The 16,534-nt window shown below is 39.4% G+C and overlaps 2 protein-coding genes across 2 annotated transcripts; both read left to right on the forward strand.

Annotated features, from left to right (window-relative positions):
- Positions 1–2,547: 2,547 nt before the first annotated feature.
- On the forward strand, positions 2,548–5,066 carry ndufaf4 (NADH:ubiquinone oxidoreductase complex assembly factor 4). The gene is made up of 3 exons (XM_058613662.1): positions 2,548–2,731; positions 2,889–2,980; positions 4,558–5,066. Exons 1-3 carry the CDS (start codon positions 2,596–2,598, stop codon positions 4,861–4,863), a joined length of 534 nt encoding a protein of 177 aa, XP_058469645.1. The 5' UTR covers positions 2,548–2,595; the 3' UTR covers positions 4,864–5,066.
- Positions 5,067–6,749: 1,683 nt separating this feature from the next.
- Positions 6,750–14,844, forward strand: gpr63 (G protein-coupled receptor 63). Its single transcript, XM_058613663.1, has 2 exons — positions 6,750–7,210; positions 11,400–14,844. Exon 2 carries the CDS (start codon positions 11,515–11,517, stop codon positions 12,730–12,732), a length of 1,218 nt encoding a protein of 405 aa, XP_058469646.1. The 5' UTR covers positions 6,750–7,210; positions 11,400–11,514; the 3' UTR covers positions 12,733–14,844.
- The last annotated feature ends 1,690 nt before the right edge of the window (positions 14,845–16,534 follow it).

A 16,534-nucleotide genomic window follows, 5' to 3' on the forward strand; every position in this document is an offset into this window, starting at 1 on the left:
CAGAACTAGTGTAAAGCAGCTTTGAGTGGTCGTTGTGACCAGAAATGTGCTAAATAAATACAGACCATTTAAAAGACATGCATACTTCACAGACTATCAAATTGCCGCGCTGCAAATCTGTATGTGAATCCAAAAAAACACCCAAAAACAAAATGATGGCTCTGTTTTTATTCCCTTTCTAAAACAACACCTCTGTTTTCTCTCTGCTTTACATCCTGGTCCCGGACAGCATCACTTTGTGTTGTTCATTTTGATAATAGTCATCAGCTCCTCACTCACAAGTCGGACTCCTAGATTTAAAAAAAAGCCTCCATTCGTCTCTCCAAGAAGAAAGAAAAGTAAAAACAGAGCTCTTTGGGTTGTTTTGCTATGATTGAGCAGATAATCGTCTCCAGATGTGTCTCCTTCATAGTGACTTCTGTTGTCTGTCCTGGTGGAGGAGGAGGAGGAGGAGGAGGAGGAGGAGGAGGAGGAGGAGAGACTGATTTACAGATCTGTAAATGAAACCTTACTGATGAAACACATTCAGGCTTTGTTAATATTTGAAATCTGTGCTAATACGACACGAAGCCCAGAAAATCAAAGGCCAGGCGCTTTATTTTTCTGTTCAGATTTTATCAACAGGTTGATCAATGAAATACTGCCATCTGCTGGTCATACTAATAACTGATCCGCTTGTATTGTAGAACACTAATCTATGGTTATATTACATAGATTACAGAGTTTAAAGATTATAAAAAATAGCTACTATTGACCCATGGTTCTCAAACTGAGGAATTTTGACCAGTGTATAGAAAATTAAACAAAGAATAATGACAATAATAATGATAATTAAATAATAATAATTACAGTCACTTTACTCCATGCTCCATCTTAATCTAATTTCACTATACTAATATGTGAGGAAGAGGAGGATGATGAGAGCGCTAATGATCTTATTGGGAATAAATCTGCGTCCTGTGATAAGTCTGGAGCTGACTTTGCTCGACCTATTTACGCCACTGCATTTAGATGTCGGTGATAATGTTGTTACTTTGAGAGTATTTTCACATGCGGTATTTGGTATAAAAGGTTTGAGAACCACTGCTGTAGACAAATACAAGTATTCTATACACATACACGCATACTTTACGTCACATTACATTACAGGTCATTTAGCAGACGCTTTTATCCAAAGTGATTTACAATAAGTAAAGTAAGCCAAACTATAAAGTGCTAGTCATACGTGCAACTTCTTAGAACTGCTATACATATTTCAATATATACATCCACATCCATAAAACAAAGTAAGTTCAATAAAGGCATAAATCATATTTACTGTCAAATATTTAAAAACAAAGTCTTGATTTTCAATTTTTTCAAATTGATCAAAAATGTGTCTTATTCTTCTTATTGTTGTTATTATGATTAGTAGTAGTATGTAGTGTAGTATGTAGTAGTATGTAGTGTAGTATGTAGTAGTATGTAGTGTAGTATGAAGTAGTATGTAGTGTAGTATGTAGTAGTATGTAGTGTAGTATGTAGTAGTATGTAGTGTAGTATGTAGTGTATTATGTAGTAGTATGTAGTGTATTATGTAGTAGTATGTAGTGTAGTATGTAGTAGTATGTAGTGTAGTATGTAGTGTATTATGTAGTAGTATGTAGTGTAGTATGTAGTGTATTATGTAGTAGTATGTAGTGTAGTATGTAGTAGTATGTAGTGTAGTATGTAGTGTATTATGTAGTAGTATGTAGTGTAGTATGTAGTAGTATGTAGTGTATTATGTAGTAGTATGTAGTGTAGTATGTAGTGTATTATGTAGTAGTATGTAGTAGTATGTAGTGTAGTATGAAGTAGTGTGTAGTGTAGTATGTAGTAGTATGTAGTGTAGTATGTAGTAGTATGTAGTGTAGTATGAAGTAGTATGTAGTGTAGTATGTAGTGTATTATGTAGTAGTATGTAGTGTAGTATGTAGTAGTATGTAGTGTAGTATGTAGTAGTATGTAGTGTATTATGTAGTAGTATGTAGTGTAGTATGTAGTGTATTATGTAGTAGTATGTAGTAGTATGTAGTGTAGTATGAAGTAGTGTGTAGTGTAGTATGTAGTAGTATGTAGTGTAGTATGTAGTAGTATGTAGTGTAGTATGAAGTAGTATGTAGTGTAGTACGTAGTAGTATGTAGTAGTATGCAGTGTAGTATGTAGTATGAAGTAGTATGTAGTGGAGTATGTAGTAGTATGTAGTATGAAGTAGTATGTAGTGTATTATGTAGTGGAGTATGTAGTAGTATGTAGTATGAAGTAGTATGTAGTGTATTATGTAGTAGTATGTAGTGTATTATGTAGTCGTATGTAGTGTAGTATGTAGTAGTATGTAGTGTAGTTTGTAGTAGTATGTAGTGTAGTATGTAGTAGTATGTAGTGTAGTATGTAGTAGTATGTAGTAGTATGTAGTGTAGTATGTAGCAGTATGTTGTAATCCTCCTGCCCTACACTTGGTGTCGCTGCTGTTTGATACGTTCGCCTTTTTAGCCTTGAAATGAACCTCCTCGCTCGCGGTCGACATTTTGAATACGCTTTATTGACAGCGGTCGTACGGTGTGGTGTCAAACATGGGGGCGCGAGTCGCGCGTATGTTTAGAAATTTCAACCTCGAGGACCGAGCGTTCCGAGAAATCTCCAAAGAGAAGCCGCAGGCAGCGCCGCGACACGCGGTGAAGGAGGCGCCGTCCGCCGCGGCCTCTGACGGTGAGTGTGGAAGGTCCGCGAGCCGCTGCTAACTTGTGTAACTGTGCTCGTGCTGTGCTGTCAGGGGTCAGAGGAAGAGTCCGTGAGTGCTGACTCTTCTTCCTCACACTGACGTGTCAGTAGTAACTGAGAGAATATGTGTTTGTTTGTCTTTCAGGCGAGAACGTGGTTCACCAGCGGAACGACCCTCTGCTCAACCTCCTCAGGTCTGTGTATGTGGAGTCCACGGATCCTCCAGCGGCAGCAGAGGTCAGAGCGGGACACTCACACTTCAATGAATAACCGTCATAATAATAATAATAATAATAACAATAATAAGACTGTACCTTCTTAGAATGATCACACAATAGTGAAACGGATGAGATGATTTTAAACGCATGCCATAATTAATAAGTGCTCACAATAAGTTAATAATGGTGACTTAACATTATCCTATAACTATAATCACAAATTGGGGAAATTGTTAATATTTCATGCGAGTGACTTCAATTACTGTCTTACTTACCAACATACAGTCCTGGTGACTTATTCTGAAGGCCACAAGAGGGAACCTCCATCTTGTTCCAGTCATTCTAGCACCTCATGACTTATAATGACTGTATTAAATGAAAATTGGAGTAGACAACACTGATGTTATGGCACTAGCCCAAGCTTACTCACAAACCCCTGAACACTCTGAACACTCTGAACACACTGAACACGCTGAACATGCTGAACACGCTGAACACGCTGAACATGCCTCCTGAAGAAAGAAGTGAAGTTGATATTTAGATAAATGTCTCCCTCGTTGACGCCACCTACTCTTTCATGCCCTGCATTGCTTGGTCTACACAGAATAATAGTAGCAGTGTTGTGGACACTGTCCACTGTCTCTCTCTCCGCTGTTGACGTGAGATTCCACACGAGTGACGTTAAGCAAGAAAATGGGAAATGCAAATTCCAAGATCTCTCTCTCACCAAAGAAAATTGTAGAGCTGAAACAATTAATCAATGAATCGATTATTAATCAGAAGTATTTTCTTCATTTCTTTGCTCTGGAGAACAAAGAAATCATTAAAAGTGAATCATTTTGGTTTGTGGACAAAACAAGACGTTTGAGAACATCATCATTTTAAGGTTTTCTGATATTTTATGGACCAAACGATTAATCGATTAATCGAGAAAATAATCGACAGATTAATCGATTATGAAAATAATCGTTAGTTGCAGCTCTAGAAAATTGCAAAAACTGGATTTGAAAAAGTGGACACCATGGGTGAAGTTGCCCTCCATCAAGCTGAGTCAGCACATTTGGTCCTTGAATTTGATGTCAACCAACATGTGGGTTAACCCTTCTTTTCCATGAGGGAACTATTGCCTTCCTATTATGTCAACACTCCTTCACAACTCATTCATTCATTTATGAATTAAAATATCGATGTTTGGAAGGACAAAAATCACAATCACTTAAAGAGGATGAAGACTTAATACACTGGACCTCTTAAACTCTTAAACTTAAACTACCTGATAAGTGTTTTTCTTGAATGACTTTGATTTGATTTTCATGGTTTTTGAGAAAGTCTTTTATATATAATTTAGGCAAAGGCCTTAGTATATGGACATGCCTTTTATTTTTAATGCTCTGCTCACATGGATAATTCTCTCACACAGATTTAGGCCCATGTCCAGATTTGCACTTAAACAAAAACCTACCCCATGTATCGTGTATAATAGAAACAATAATAAGCTGTTTGCTGTAACTCTAAAAAGAAAAGTATCTTTAAACTTGTAACATTTAACCAAACATGTGTCCTGCACTCATTTCCGTATCCTCAATCCTCCTACAGGCATCAAACGAAGTGACACATGGGAAAGATGCAGCGCGTCGGCCGCTCAAGTTCACTCTACCAGGAAACGTGTTCGGCCTGGCAGAGCTCACGGACGTCCCTAAAGGCAAACTGACCATCGCCGAGGCCCTGAAGGCTCTCAGCAGCCACCAGCGTCAGCCGCGGATGTGGACGCCAGGGAAGATCGCTCAGGAATATTCTCTGGACTTGACAGACACTAAGGCTCTTGTAGAGTTCTTCATCCCCTTCCAGGTTGAGATCATTTCTCCCAAGAGTGACGGCACCAAGCAGATAAAGGCGTCTTAGGAGCGGGAGATGAAATGTGTCACAGATGTAGCCCACGTTCCAAGACCTTGCTGTACATAATAACAAGTATTTAATGTTGATGTTTGGCTCCTTTTGGGGATTCCTGCACTCCAATAGCAACACATTTGTATCCAAGAAACTGCATAGATTTGGATCCCTGTAGCCTGGTGCATCATTAAAAACATTCATGTTTACATCACGAATGACCCCCACATTCATGTTTACATCACAAATGACCCCCACAGTTGTTACATTCATGTAATTTTTGTTTAATATGACCACTGTGTGATTCTACCATACAGTTGTATATGATAATTCAACCTGTAAACATTTTAAAGTAATTAACAAGTTGTCCAGCGGAGGGTGCTGTGACTGCCGCTTGGCTGCACTTGTGCTGTCTTTGGCCATCAGAAGGAGACGGCACTGACGGTGTGGCCCACCAGTGTGATGATTTCAGAAATCAGATTTTTAGAATATTATGATTTGCTTCTCTTGACAAAAATGACCCAATTCAGAGCCTTTATTCTGAAAAAATATGACCACAAAAAGAACTCAAAAGAGACATTTATGGTTTGAAAAATGTAAATAAATCACACAGTAGCCAAAAGTATCTAAGTGTAAATGTCCGTAAAGTAACTATTAGCATATCGTTGACTTTCTGAACGTTCATGAATTGATTTATTCTAATTTGACATTTGCAGCAACAAAGAGACACACACATGATGGTGTAAAATCATGTACAAAACATGTAGTTACAAAAATTTAAAAAACGGTGGCATTAATATGAGCTTTACTTAAGCAAAAACAAGCTCTATTTGTGTTTGTCTTACCGCCTGTAAGACGTGTGCCCATAAGAGTACTTCCTCCAGGCGAAGCTCCACCCATTTGAGGGCGTGTCTTCTGAAAAAAATCCACTTTTCCCCACACAACTGGCTCGTGTGGGTGTCAGTTACAAACGTGCGTCAAGGCAGCCAGAGAGAGCGAGGATGTGACCGGAAGTTGCATTCACAATAAAGCGAGTTTTGCACAAAACGGCTTAAAAACATTAGAAAGTTTTGTTATTTTATCAAAGAATTATAATGACAATTAACTAGCTATGGTATATCAAATCATCTATGTTGGTTTATGTGGGGATGGCACGGCACGGTTTAGGTTGTTAAATACACAGGATTCCTCTGTTAAATATTGAGATTTTAGACATTTCCCTGGTAATTGTTGGAGATGAACCCATGTTTTTAGGATTGTTAAGTCTTTTCAACTGATCTACATTTCAGCACTGTTCGGCTTGATTTCTGTGTCAGAACTCACATCAATCAGTGGCCAGCAGTCTGACAATGTCACGCATAGGCCCTAACGCATAGTTAGGGCCTCATCTAAAAATGATGTTATTTTCCTCCAAAAAAAGTTGACCCTATTCAGCCAGAATGTTAGAAATTGTGAAAAAAAAGACCTCCAATGATTTAAAGCCTAAATTAATCACCAACTATTTTGATGGTTTGATTCTTCTTCGTATGTGGGTAATTGTTTAAATAAAAATGTAAAATCTCAGCTTCTTAAATGTGACAGTATCCTTGGTTTGCGGACAGAAAAGAGAGACACACGTTGCCCTTTTCCCCCCACAATTTAATGCATATTTGTGGACGAAACAACCAGTGATATATTGAGAAAATAATTTGAACGCTTCAAACCAGTAAATAACCCTTTATTGTCTTGTCATGATATATAATAAACATTTGCTCACAATGTATTTAAATATTCCATTTAATAATGAATTCATAAAATAATAATATTACAGTTTCACATAATGCAGCAAAATTATAACAAAAACGATGGGGCTCTTATTCTGAAAGTCCAGACAGGAAGTTGCGTATGTTGCCATCGTCGCTTTGCCGCAGGTAGCGAGTGCAATTTGCAACAGTGGAGCGATTATTTGGGCAACTTGCAACAGACGTGTCGGTGATGGAGGATTTCACAGCGAAAACAAGCGCAGACCGACGGCGAACACGAGCGTGATTTTCAGACCCGCAGTGAAAAGGCGCGCTCATCGGTTCCGTGTGTCTCGCGCTCCCGTGGAAACAAAGCGACACGAGCCGAATGCGGATTTCACTTTTTCTCCGGCTGCGTCTGTGTAGGTGGAGGCAGCTGCTGTCGCACTGTAGATAACACACACACACACACACACAGTCTCAGGCCTGGTTTTAGGAAAGATAAAAACACCAGTGGATTTATTTTGTGTCGAAAAGACTATTTTGCTGATTTAACTACGACGACGAGGATACAACGTCTCCAGTGTCGAGATGCCAGCAGCGTGTGGACGACTGAGCTTCAACATGGGAGAGTGAAGCAGGTAACGTGAATGCAACCGCAACAGCACAAACACGTTATTCACGATTTGTTCACATATCGAGATAAAACACCGTGTGTTAACCGTGTGGAATTCAAGCCTACCGGTTAATCGTAAATTAGGAATATCAGTAATATTTCACGCTGGTCACCAACAGACTGTCGCAGTGATTTATTTACAAATGCCACAAGACAATCCAGAACTTTCCAGTCATGTTATAGATTTGTAAAATTATATATATAAAATATAAAAAGAGTTTCTTTGGTCACCTATTGAGGTAACAACATAACATTTTTGGCAAATATTGTTGTGTTTTTATAATGTTCTTTGATAGTGTAATTAACGGTAAAGTGATTTTTCTAACATTAATACTGTGTTTTTGTAACATGGCAACATTTGTTAGATGTTTGGCAACAAAAAGTGATTGATCACATGTTTTTGTTATATTTTGTCCCTTTTTTAAATATAATTAAAATAATATTTTGGGTAATTGTTTTGTGTTTTGTAACACTAGTAACATGTTTTCGTTACAAAAACTAATGTTTTTTTGTTTTTTTTACAAAATATGTTACCAGAACATATTGCAAAATGTTCTACAATAATTTGTAACATGTATTTTATTAGACATTTTTTATAAAATTAGTAACACAAGTTGTGTTTTTTTAACAGTAACTTCTCAAATAAATATAATAAATAAATGTAAATGTAGTTCTAAGAAGCTCATCAGTCAATTGCTATATCAATAGTATCATATTTCTATAATAGTGCAATAATATTGTGAATCGCAGTTATTTTGGTGAGGATATTGTCATGTAACGTGGATGTTTGCTACATCCCAGCAATAAGAAACGGTCTTTAATGCACTGTGTGTGTCTGTCTGTGTGTGTGTGTGTGTGTGTGTGTGTGTGTGTGTAAACACACTCCCACTCCCACTCGTCCTCAGAGATGTAAACTCTCCACGGACTCCGTGTATCCTCTCAATCATTTTGGTGGAGTCTGCACAGATCACTGAATGTTTCCCAAACCAGCACTAACACCTGTCATCATCCTGCACATGCTAACAGAGTGCTAACAGAGTGCTAACAGAGAGCTAACAGAGTGCTAACAGAGAGCTAACAGAGTGCTAACAGAGAGCTAACAGAGTGCTAACAGAGCACCAAACTGACCAAATTTTACAACTCAAAGTTTATTTATTTATACAGTGGAAACTCTAGTGTCTAGTCTAGTTAAGGCATCTTATTTTCATTGAATATTGTGCAGTAAAACTGTGGAAAAGCTTCTGTATGTGTTAAGTACGCTTAGGTCGTGCAGTAAACAGACAGACGTGGATAGTGGGATGGTAGTGTTTAGAAAAGCAGACAGTGTTGGATTGGTGGACAGAGCCAGAGAGCATGCAGGCGATCATCTGTTGTACAGGTGTCTGATTCATTTACTTCCATTCTGTGTCATGTGATGTGTGTTCTGTGCATTTTAAAAGAAAACTCTGCAACCTGTTTACAGCTTTATATCCCGATGTACGAGATAATCCATATCACCCAGCCTTACAGAAATATTGATTTGATTTATATCATGATATATATCGATATCTAATGATACAAAGAAAGATTATTTTCCATGTCACCCAGCCTTAATTTCAGTCTACTGTCACAGACTAAGGCAGGAACCTCAATTGTAGGTCATGAGAGGAGGCTGAAAAGCTCTCAGTACAATCCTTGGTGCATAATTGCGTGGCCACATTGAATATTTGAACGATTTTATATATGCCAAGTACCCCGATCATCCATTTTCACTGCAGGTTTGCGTGATTGCTCAGAGGCTAAAGTGGCTATTTTAACTTTTTTAGGTCAAGCCGCCCCTCACAGGAGGAAATGAAAAGATACAGCCTTGCATTCCCTGCTACGGCAGAGCGGCCGTACGCTCGCACAGTGTGTTCACAATGGTGATCCGCTGCGTTGAAGCCTGTGTGTCCTTTACAGAAAACGAGCTGTGTACATGTGCTCGTGAGAGACGATAATCACAGCAGACAATACGGTCATCATCGCCATGAGAACAAGCTGATTCCGTCGTGTTCCAGTGGCAGCCGGTTTATCTCCTGACACAGCTTTTCTCTTGACTACCTTGTTGACGTGTGGTGACACTAGAGCCACTTTACACCGCCCCATACAACACAAACGTCGCATTTTTGATTACGTCATTAACAATTTTAATAATTGTTAACAGATCGAATGTAATAATGTCTATCAACCTGATCAACCTTTTTATTTACAATATTATTACGCACAGATGCTGTGGCTGTAATATGGTCGGAAATCCTCTGCTGGTGATTCCACTTAAACATGTGTTTATAAGATGGCAGCATTTCAAGTTCAATCACATAATTGCCGTTTGAAATTTGTTTAGGTATTTATTCCAGCCTGTACCTGCATCTCTCACATTATTTGATGTAATTGATTAATTTCTTTTAGTGACGCTGCACAGTTTATGTGGAAATTAGGGCTACAATTATCAATTATTATCATAATAGATTAGCCTGTCAATTACTTTCTTGACTAATCGATTAGTTGTTTGGTCCAGAAAATGTTGACGATGTTCTCAGGTTGTCCACACACCAAAATTAATCATTTTTATTTGTTATATGGAGCAAATAAATCAGAAAACATGTTTTATTGATTTAACAAAAATGCTCAAAATGATGAGTTGATTAGCAAAAAATAGTTGACAATTAATTTTGGAATCAGTCTTAATGGAAGTAATATTTTCGGTAGTGACACATGGAGCTTTCTACAGCACATCATTTATTTGACATTTGCTGCACACCGTCACTTATATGACAGCAGCAGCCTGAAATCAACACACTGTCCGGTGTTTATACAAGTGATAAGGGCCATTTTATGGCAGGATTTGACTTGAACGCTGGCTGTTGGGAGCTGAAAGCTGTTCAAAGAAACACAACGTGATTTTTATTTTCCTTTTTTGACATTCTTTTTTTGCTGTCACCTTTTATGGGAAATACACTTAATTATTGTGATAATAATAATATTTTTTGGAGTCTGTTTGTCATGTGGCAATAAAAAGTGGCGTCATTGAACATTTTCACTTCAGTCCAATGTGCGTGAATGGATATGGATACACGTCTAATTATATTAGGGCTATTTTGATAATTGTTTTGTGGGGTTTTTTTTTTAGTCATTAAAACGAGCTCTCTGATTGTTCAGCTTGTTAAATGTAAATACCTTCTGGTTTCTTTGCTCCATATAAAAAAAGAAATTAAAACTGAATTGTTTTTGAGACATTTGAGAACATCATCGTTTGGGGAAACACTGATTGACGAGAAGATTAATGGAGATAGTAATCCACAGGTTAATTGATTATGAAAATAATTGTGCGTTGTAGCCCGAAATTGTACTACAGTGTGTTTACACTATATGGACATGGACACTAAAGTAAATGAAGGCAAAGTCATCTTCTTCTGTCTTCTCCACAGTGGATAATTTGCCTCCATCTTGTTCTCTCCCTTGTGTCCTCTTCTGTTCCACCAACTGTCCTCATGTCCTCCCTCACAACATCCATGAACCTTCTCTGTGGTCTTCCTCTTTTCCTCCTGCCCGGCAGCCCCATCCTTAACATCCTTTGTCCAATATAATCACTGCCCCTTCTCTGCACATGACTAAACCATCTCAGCCCTGACTCTTCATCTCCAAACATTTCTAATCCTGTCCATCCTGGTCACTCCCAACTCCTGAAAGTATATATAATACTCATGGAGAAGTGAAGTGGGTTTTGGGTCCTCTGTTCTCACCACACAGAGTGTTGAGAAGCTGGATGATGTTTCAGTCACGTGTCTTCTGAAAGACATCATTAATTTGCTGTTTCTGTTTCCATTGCACACATTTTATTAACCTCCCTCAAGTGTAGAAACCTTAATGCAGTATTGTAAGTTATATTTATCCTATATTTTATCAAATGTGCATGAAAAAACAGGCTGCTGTCAATTCAATTATGAATAGATTTATTAGCGGCCTTGGGTTCCGTGAAAGGCGCTTTAGAAATCAAAGTTTTTATTATCGTTAATATCCCTATTCTGGTAGATTGACGCTTAAAAGAGGTTGTGTGGAGATAATGATGGAATTTACGCTTCAAAAAAACATTAACTCAGCTCACACTATTTTATCTTTTTTCGTTTATGTCTTAGGGACCTGCAGCCATGAAGACGCCGCCATGTCGCATTGATCAGGTAGTACCTGCATCCACAGCATCATGGTCAGAGTGAGCTCAGCAGCAGCAATGCTCGCTCACCCTGGGGAAGAATGGTTCACTCCACTAGCTTCCACCTCCCAGAGGCGAGGGACACTAACACCAGTCTCTGCTGCCTCTTTACGGGGCTGCTGAACTTCTCTGAGAGGCTGGGGATGGAGAACGTCTCCATGGTGAATGCGTCGCCGCCAGAGCCGGTCATGCCCACAGCGGAGGCCTCAAAGACACCTCCGGGTGTTGGCCTACCTCTGCAGGTCTTCTTTTGCTTCGTCATGGTTGCCATCCTGCTGGTGGCTCTGCTGGGGAACGTGGTGGTTTGCCTGATGGTGTACCAGAGGTCTGCCATGCGCTCGGCCATCAACATCCTCCTAGCAAGCCTGGCGTTCGCAGACATGATGCTGGCCGTCCTGAACATGCCCTTTGCTCTGGTGACCGTCGTGACCACCAACTGGATCTTTGGAGACGCCTTCTGTCGCGTGTCAGCCATGCTCTTTTGGTTTTTCGTCATGGAAGGCGTGGCTGTACTGCTTATAATAAGCATAGATCGTTTTCTTATTATTGTCCAGAAGCAAGATAAGCTGAGTCCACAGAGAGCCAAAGTGCTCATTGTGGTCACATGGGGACTGTCTTTCGTTTTCTCTTTCCCCTTGGCTGTTGGGTACCCTCTCCTGCAGATCCCCCCCAGAGCCCCCCAGTGTGTGTTTGGCTACAGCACCGAGCCTGGCTACCATGCCTACGTACTGATCCTGATGCTAGTGTTCTTCTTCATGCCTTTCATGGTCATGCTGTACACGTTCATGGGGATCCTGAACACCATCCGCCACAATGCCATCCGCATCCACAGCCACCCAGACAGCATCTGTCTAAGCCAGGCCAGCAAACTGGGTCTGCTGAGCCTCCAGAGGCCCTTCCAAATGAACATCGACATGAGCTTCAAGACCCGTGCCTTCACCACCATCCTCATCCTCTTCTCTGTGTTTACAGTCTGCTGGGCACCTTTCACTGCCTACAGTTTGGTATCGACCTTCAGCGACAGGTTCTACCACAAAGACAGTTTTTTCCAAGTCAGCACATGGGTCCTGTGGCTGTGCTACCTCAAGTCGGCCCTCAACCCTCTTATTTACTACTGGCGGATCAAGAAGTTCCGCGACGCCTGCCTTGACCTGATGCCCAAGTACTTCAAGTTCCTTCCTCAGCTGCCAGGAAACACCAAGAGGCGCATACAGCCGAGTGCGGTGTACGTGTGCGGAGAGCATCGATCCGTGGTTTAAAGTCAAAGTCTACGCTCAAACCCTTCAGCACTGTTAAAAAAAAAAAACGTACATTCACTTCTTTACCAGATCTGGGTCTTTTTTTTGCTGTTTAGTGGTTGTACCTCTATTAGCAGGTGTCTCTCAACAGGCTGAAAGTAGCATTGCGTTAAAGGCATGAGGCAGTGTTAACTTGGGATGGGCATATTTGATTATTTGGGGATTTGCCTCATTATAAATAGGGTTAGGGTTACCCATATAAATCGGTTACTGTGACTATTTGTAGTATGTTAGATACAAGACAAATGTTCTATCACTGATTACATTTAGAAAAAGATATATTACTAGTCCAGTGACCGCATCATTTTTGCCATGAGGTGGCAGCAGCAACAAGCATTTAGTTAGTGGAGTTCAAATGGCAGAATTTAAGAGCTTTCTTGAATGCATCTTGAAGCTACTTCTCTAAGCTTCTAATAATATCTAATATTATTATTCTTATTTGGTTGCCCTGCCCTTTTTTTGTCTGAAACCGTCAACATGTTTTAATGCTTTGCTACTTTCAGTCTGTCTGAGGTTCAGAAACTGTCAGGGTGTGTGTCCAGACTCTCAGCATCAGCCCGTGGAATATCAGCGGGTCAGAGGCAACTGTCAGCGTCCACATCAAAGACGCTTGGTGACCTGGTGATGCCTTCACTTTTCATTTCTCCCGGTGGTTGTTGCCCTGGTGACATGGAGCTATGTGAAGGACACTGGAAGTAGTTTTGGAATGGAGCTGTACTTTGTTTTCTCTAATATTCAGGGGTCAACATGATGTGTCATGGGTATCTGATGTATCCAGCTGATTGATTTATTTATTTATGTTGTTTTGGGTGTTAAATTTCAGGGTGTAAAACACTTGAAGTCCGGTTACTTAAGGCCTGGGACACACTGGATGCATGTTTTCCCCGGAACGTCCTGCATTGGTTTCATTGCCCGTGTTATCAGCAGGGATGGCGCAATATCACTTTTTCATGTCTGAGACCGACAATACAGCCTCGGGTATCTACCAATATTAATATCAGTCTGATCCAGTCATTCTTAGACACTTTAAAGATATAATTCTCCCATTACATCACTGCTCCCATTGAGAAGTAAAGAACTAAACTTGACTCCGCTAAAATGCTGCTGCTGATTTTTATTTACACTTTTATAGTTGGATCTTTACATTGTATTGGAGTTTACATTTGTATATTTTCGATATACGATCCAGTGACTTTGACCAGTGTCAGACCAATACTGATACTGAGTTATCAGCAGGGAGAAGCTGATATGATTTATTTGGTATGATAGTGCTAGCACATCAAAGTAAGAGCCTCATCTTTGTGCCCTATGGCCACTATAGAGGTCAAGCTTTGTTAAACTAAATACACTGAGTCATGGAAGTTAGGTCCAAGTTATGGAAATATTTTGAAAATGAATAAGTAAAGTTTGGGAACCCTGAAACAGACAATTGGGAAGTTGCTTAAAGGCATAATTGGATGGGTCCTGGTTTCGGTCGATACTCATGGTTATGATATCAGCATCAGACACAACAAAGAGGTATTGAGCCATCTCTGTTTATCACATTAAAGCAGCTCATCTGCTCATGTGAGTCATGCTGCTTTTCTTCATACACACTTTTTTTCTTGCACTCAGTTTGTTGCAAAAATATTTGAAGATAATCCTTTACCTCAGTTTCATTTATGCCACAAGACAAATATATTAGCAACACCTTGTATAACAACACGTCCTTTGTCTTTACAAGGCTATAGTGAAATATAGGGCTGCGAAAATTATTAGATTGTTTGATTAATTTGATCATCAATGAATCGGTGTGAGTAATAATTCAAATTTGTTTTTCTCCATATAACAACGAAACCATTCAAACTGAATAAGACATTTAAGAATGCCGTCATTTTGAGGTTTGAAAAACCATATTTTTGACATCGTATAAGCGAAACAATCAATCTAGAAATGATTAACAGATGAATCAATTATGAAAACAATGGTCAGTTGCAGCCCTAGTGAAATATTATAGGACTGGCTTCACACTGGAGTCACACGTCTACTTAATATTTATGGCCATTTGTAAAAAGCAAACATGGATCTGACACGTGCGACGCCTCACACACACATCCAGTGGAGCCCAGGTGTTGTTGGATCGTGAGGATTCTCAGTTGCTCAAGTCATCGAGAAGTAGCAACTCGAGGGCAATTGTGCCGGCTGTTTTAATCTCATCCTAAAAATAACATTTGTCTTTGATTTAGTACCTTTACAAAAACAAGGGAGAGAACCTGCTTCAGTCAGAGGGCCGGGTGTTTGAAGGCTTTTCTGGTGCCAAAATAAAACCACAGCCAATGTTTCAACACAAGGAGCCATACAAGATGTTTGCCTTAAAGTGATACTTTAAGTTCTCTGAAGTGTGGTTGTATGTGTGTGTACAAGTGCTCACTCTCCCACACCAAAGTCCATAGAGATAATCCATGTTTTTAGCTCACAGGGACACAGTGAAGTATTTCAAACTCCAGTCACAGAATAACAAAAATTCAGCTCACAGGCAGCAGTCGATCAAATCTCCTGTGTGCTGTGATGTCAAATCTGTGATTTTCTGTGTAGACTTTGGTGTGAGTAGTGAGTGGATTACAGAGAAACGCAAACTTCAGTCTCCAGTCAGAAAACCCGCACGGATTCATAAAAGTCTCTTTAAATGATCATTTTGTGCAGGTGCGTCGCAGATCTACACATTATCAAGTGTACAGTGCATGTTAACTGCTTTATCTCATTATTAGACGACCTTTTTTACGACTGGAAGCTTAAGTTTACTTTGCTTTGTAAACCAATCACTCTCCGCACCAAAGTCCACAGAGATAATCGATGATTTTAAATCTTGGATTACTGCAGTGGTTGATCTGCTGCTGCTGCTTCCATATATACGTTCAAATGTTCTAATTTGTAAAAGTGGTTATTAGATTTACTTCACTGGCATAAACTAACCAAACAGCAGCTCCTGTGTCCCTGTGTGAATGGTTTATAAAGTGACAATATGGTAGTTTAGTGTGAGAAAAGGCTGTTTGATGGCAACATAAAGTGGCAAAAATACTCTGAAGGTTGCGTACACTTGAGGTGTGTGTTTTATTTGCTAAGTGGCTAAATTCAGTTTTTCTTTGTCATGTTTTCATCTAAAGCAGTTTCTCAGACTTGCAGACCACGTGGCCTATTATTCAATACCAAGTTATAATGGGTTATTTCTAGTTTATTTTTAATTTTTTTAATGAATAGATTAAATATAAAGCCTTTATTGTGAACTGTATGTCGTTCCATATCAAAACGGGCTTTTATTTTGAAATCTATCCGTGAAATATTGTCACAAATATCGATATTGCGACCATGAAGGATTATTGTGATACAAATTTAGGATTATATCGCCCACTCCTACCTGTGAACAGTCCACTTGACCGGCCCCTTGATGCTCATTGGCTCAGACTCCTGATCTAAAGCAGTGCTGCAGACACACACACACACTGTGCTAGTACCTCATACAACCACACTTCTGAGGAGAAAAAACAACTGAACTACCCCTTTAATACATTTTATATGTTCAAAATGCTCCCTGATATCAGGAAATATCTATTCAAAGTGTGAAAGTATTTTGTTTAAGACGCATTTTTACTAAACCCAGTCCTTAGCGATTACTCCACGGACCAGAATGCATTGCAGCCTCATTTAATGCCAAGAATACAGTCAGTCATGGGATAAAACTTCGTCTATCTCTTCTGTTATCTCTTTATTATGAAGGCTCTTTTTT

Source organism: Solea solea, chromosome 17 (assembly GCF_958295425.1).
Source record: "Solea solea chromosome 17, fSolSol10.1, whole genome shotgun sequence".
In the NCBI taxonomy this organism is placed as follows: domain Eukaryota; kingdom Metazoa; phylum Chordata; class Actinopteri; order Pleuronectiformes; family Soleidae; genus Solea; species Solea solea.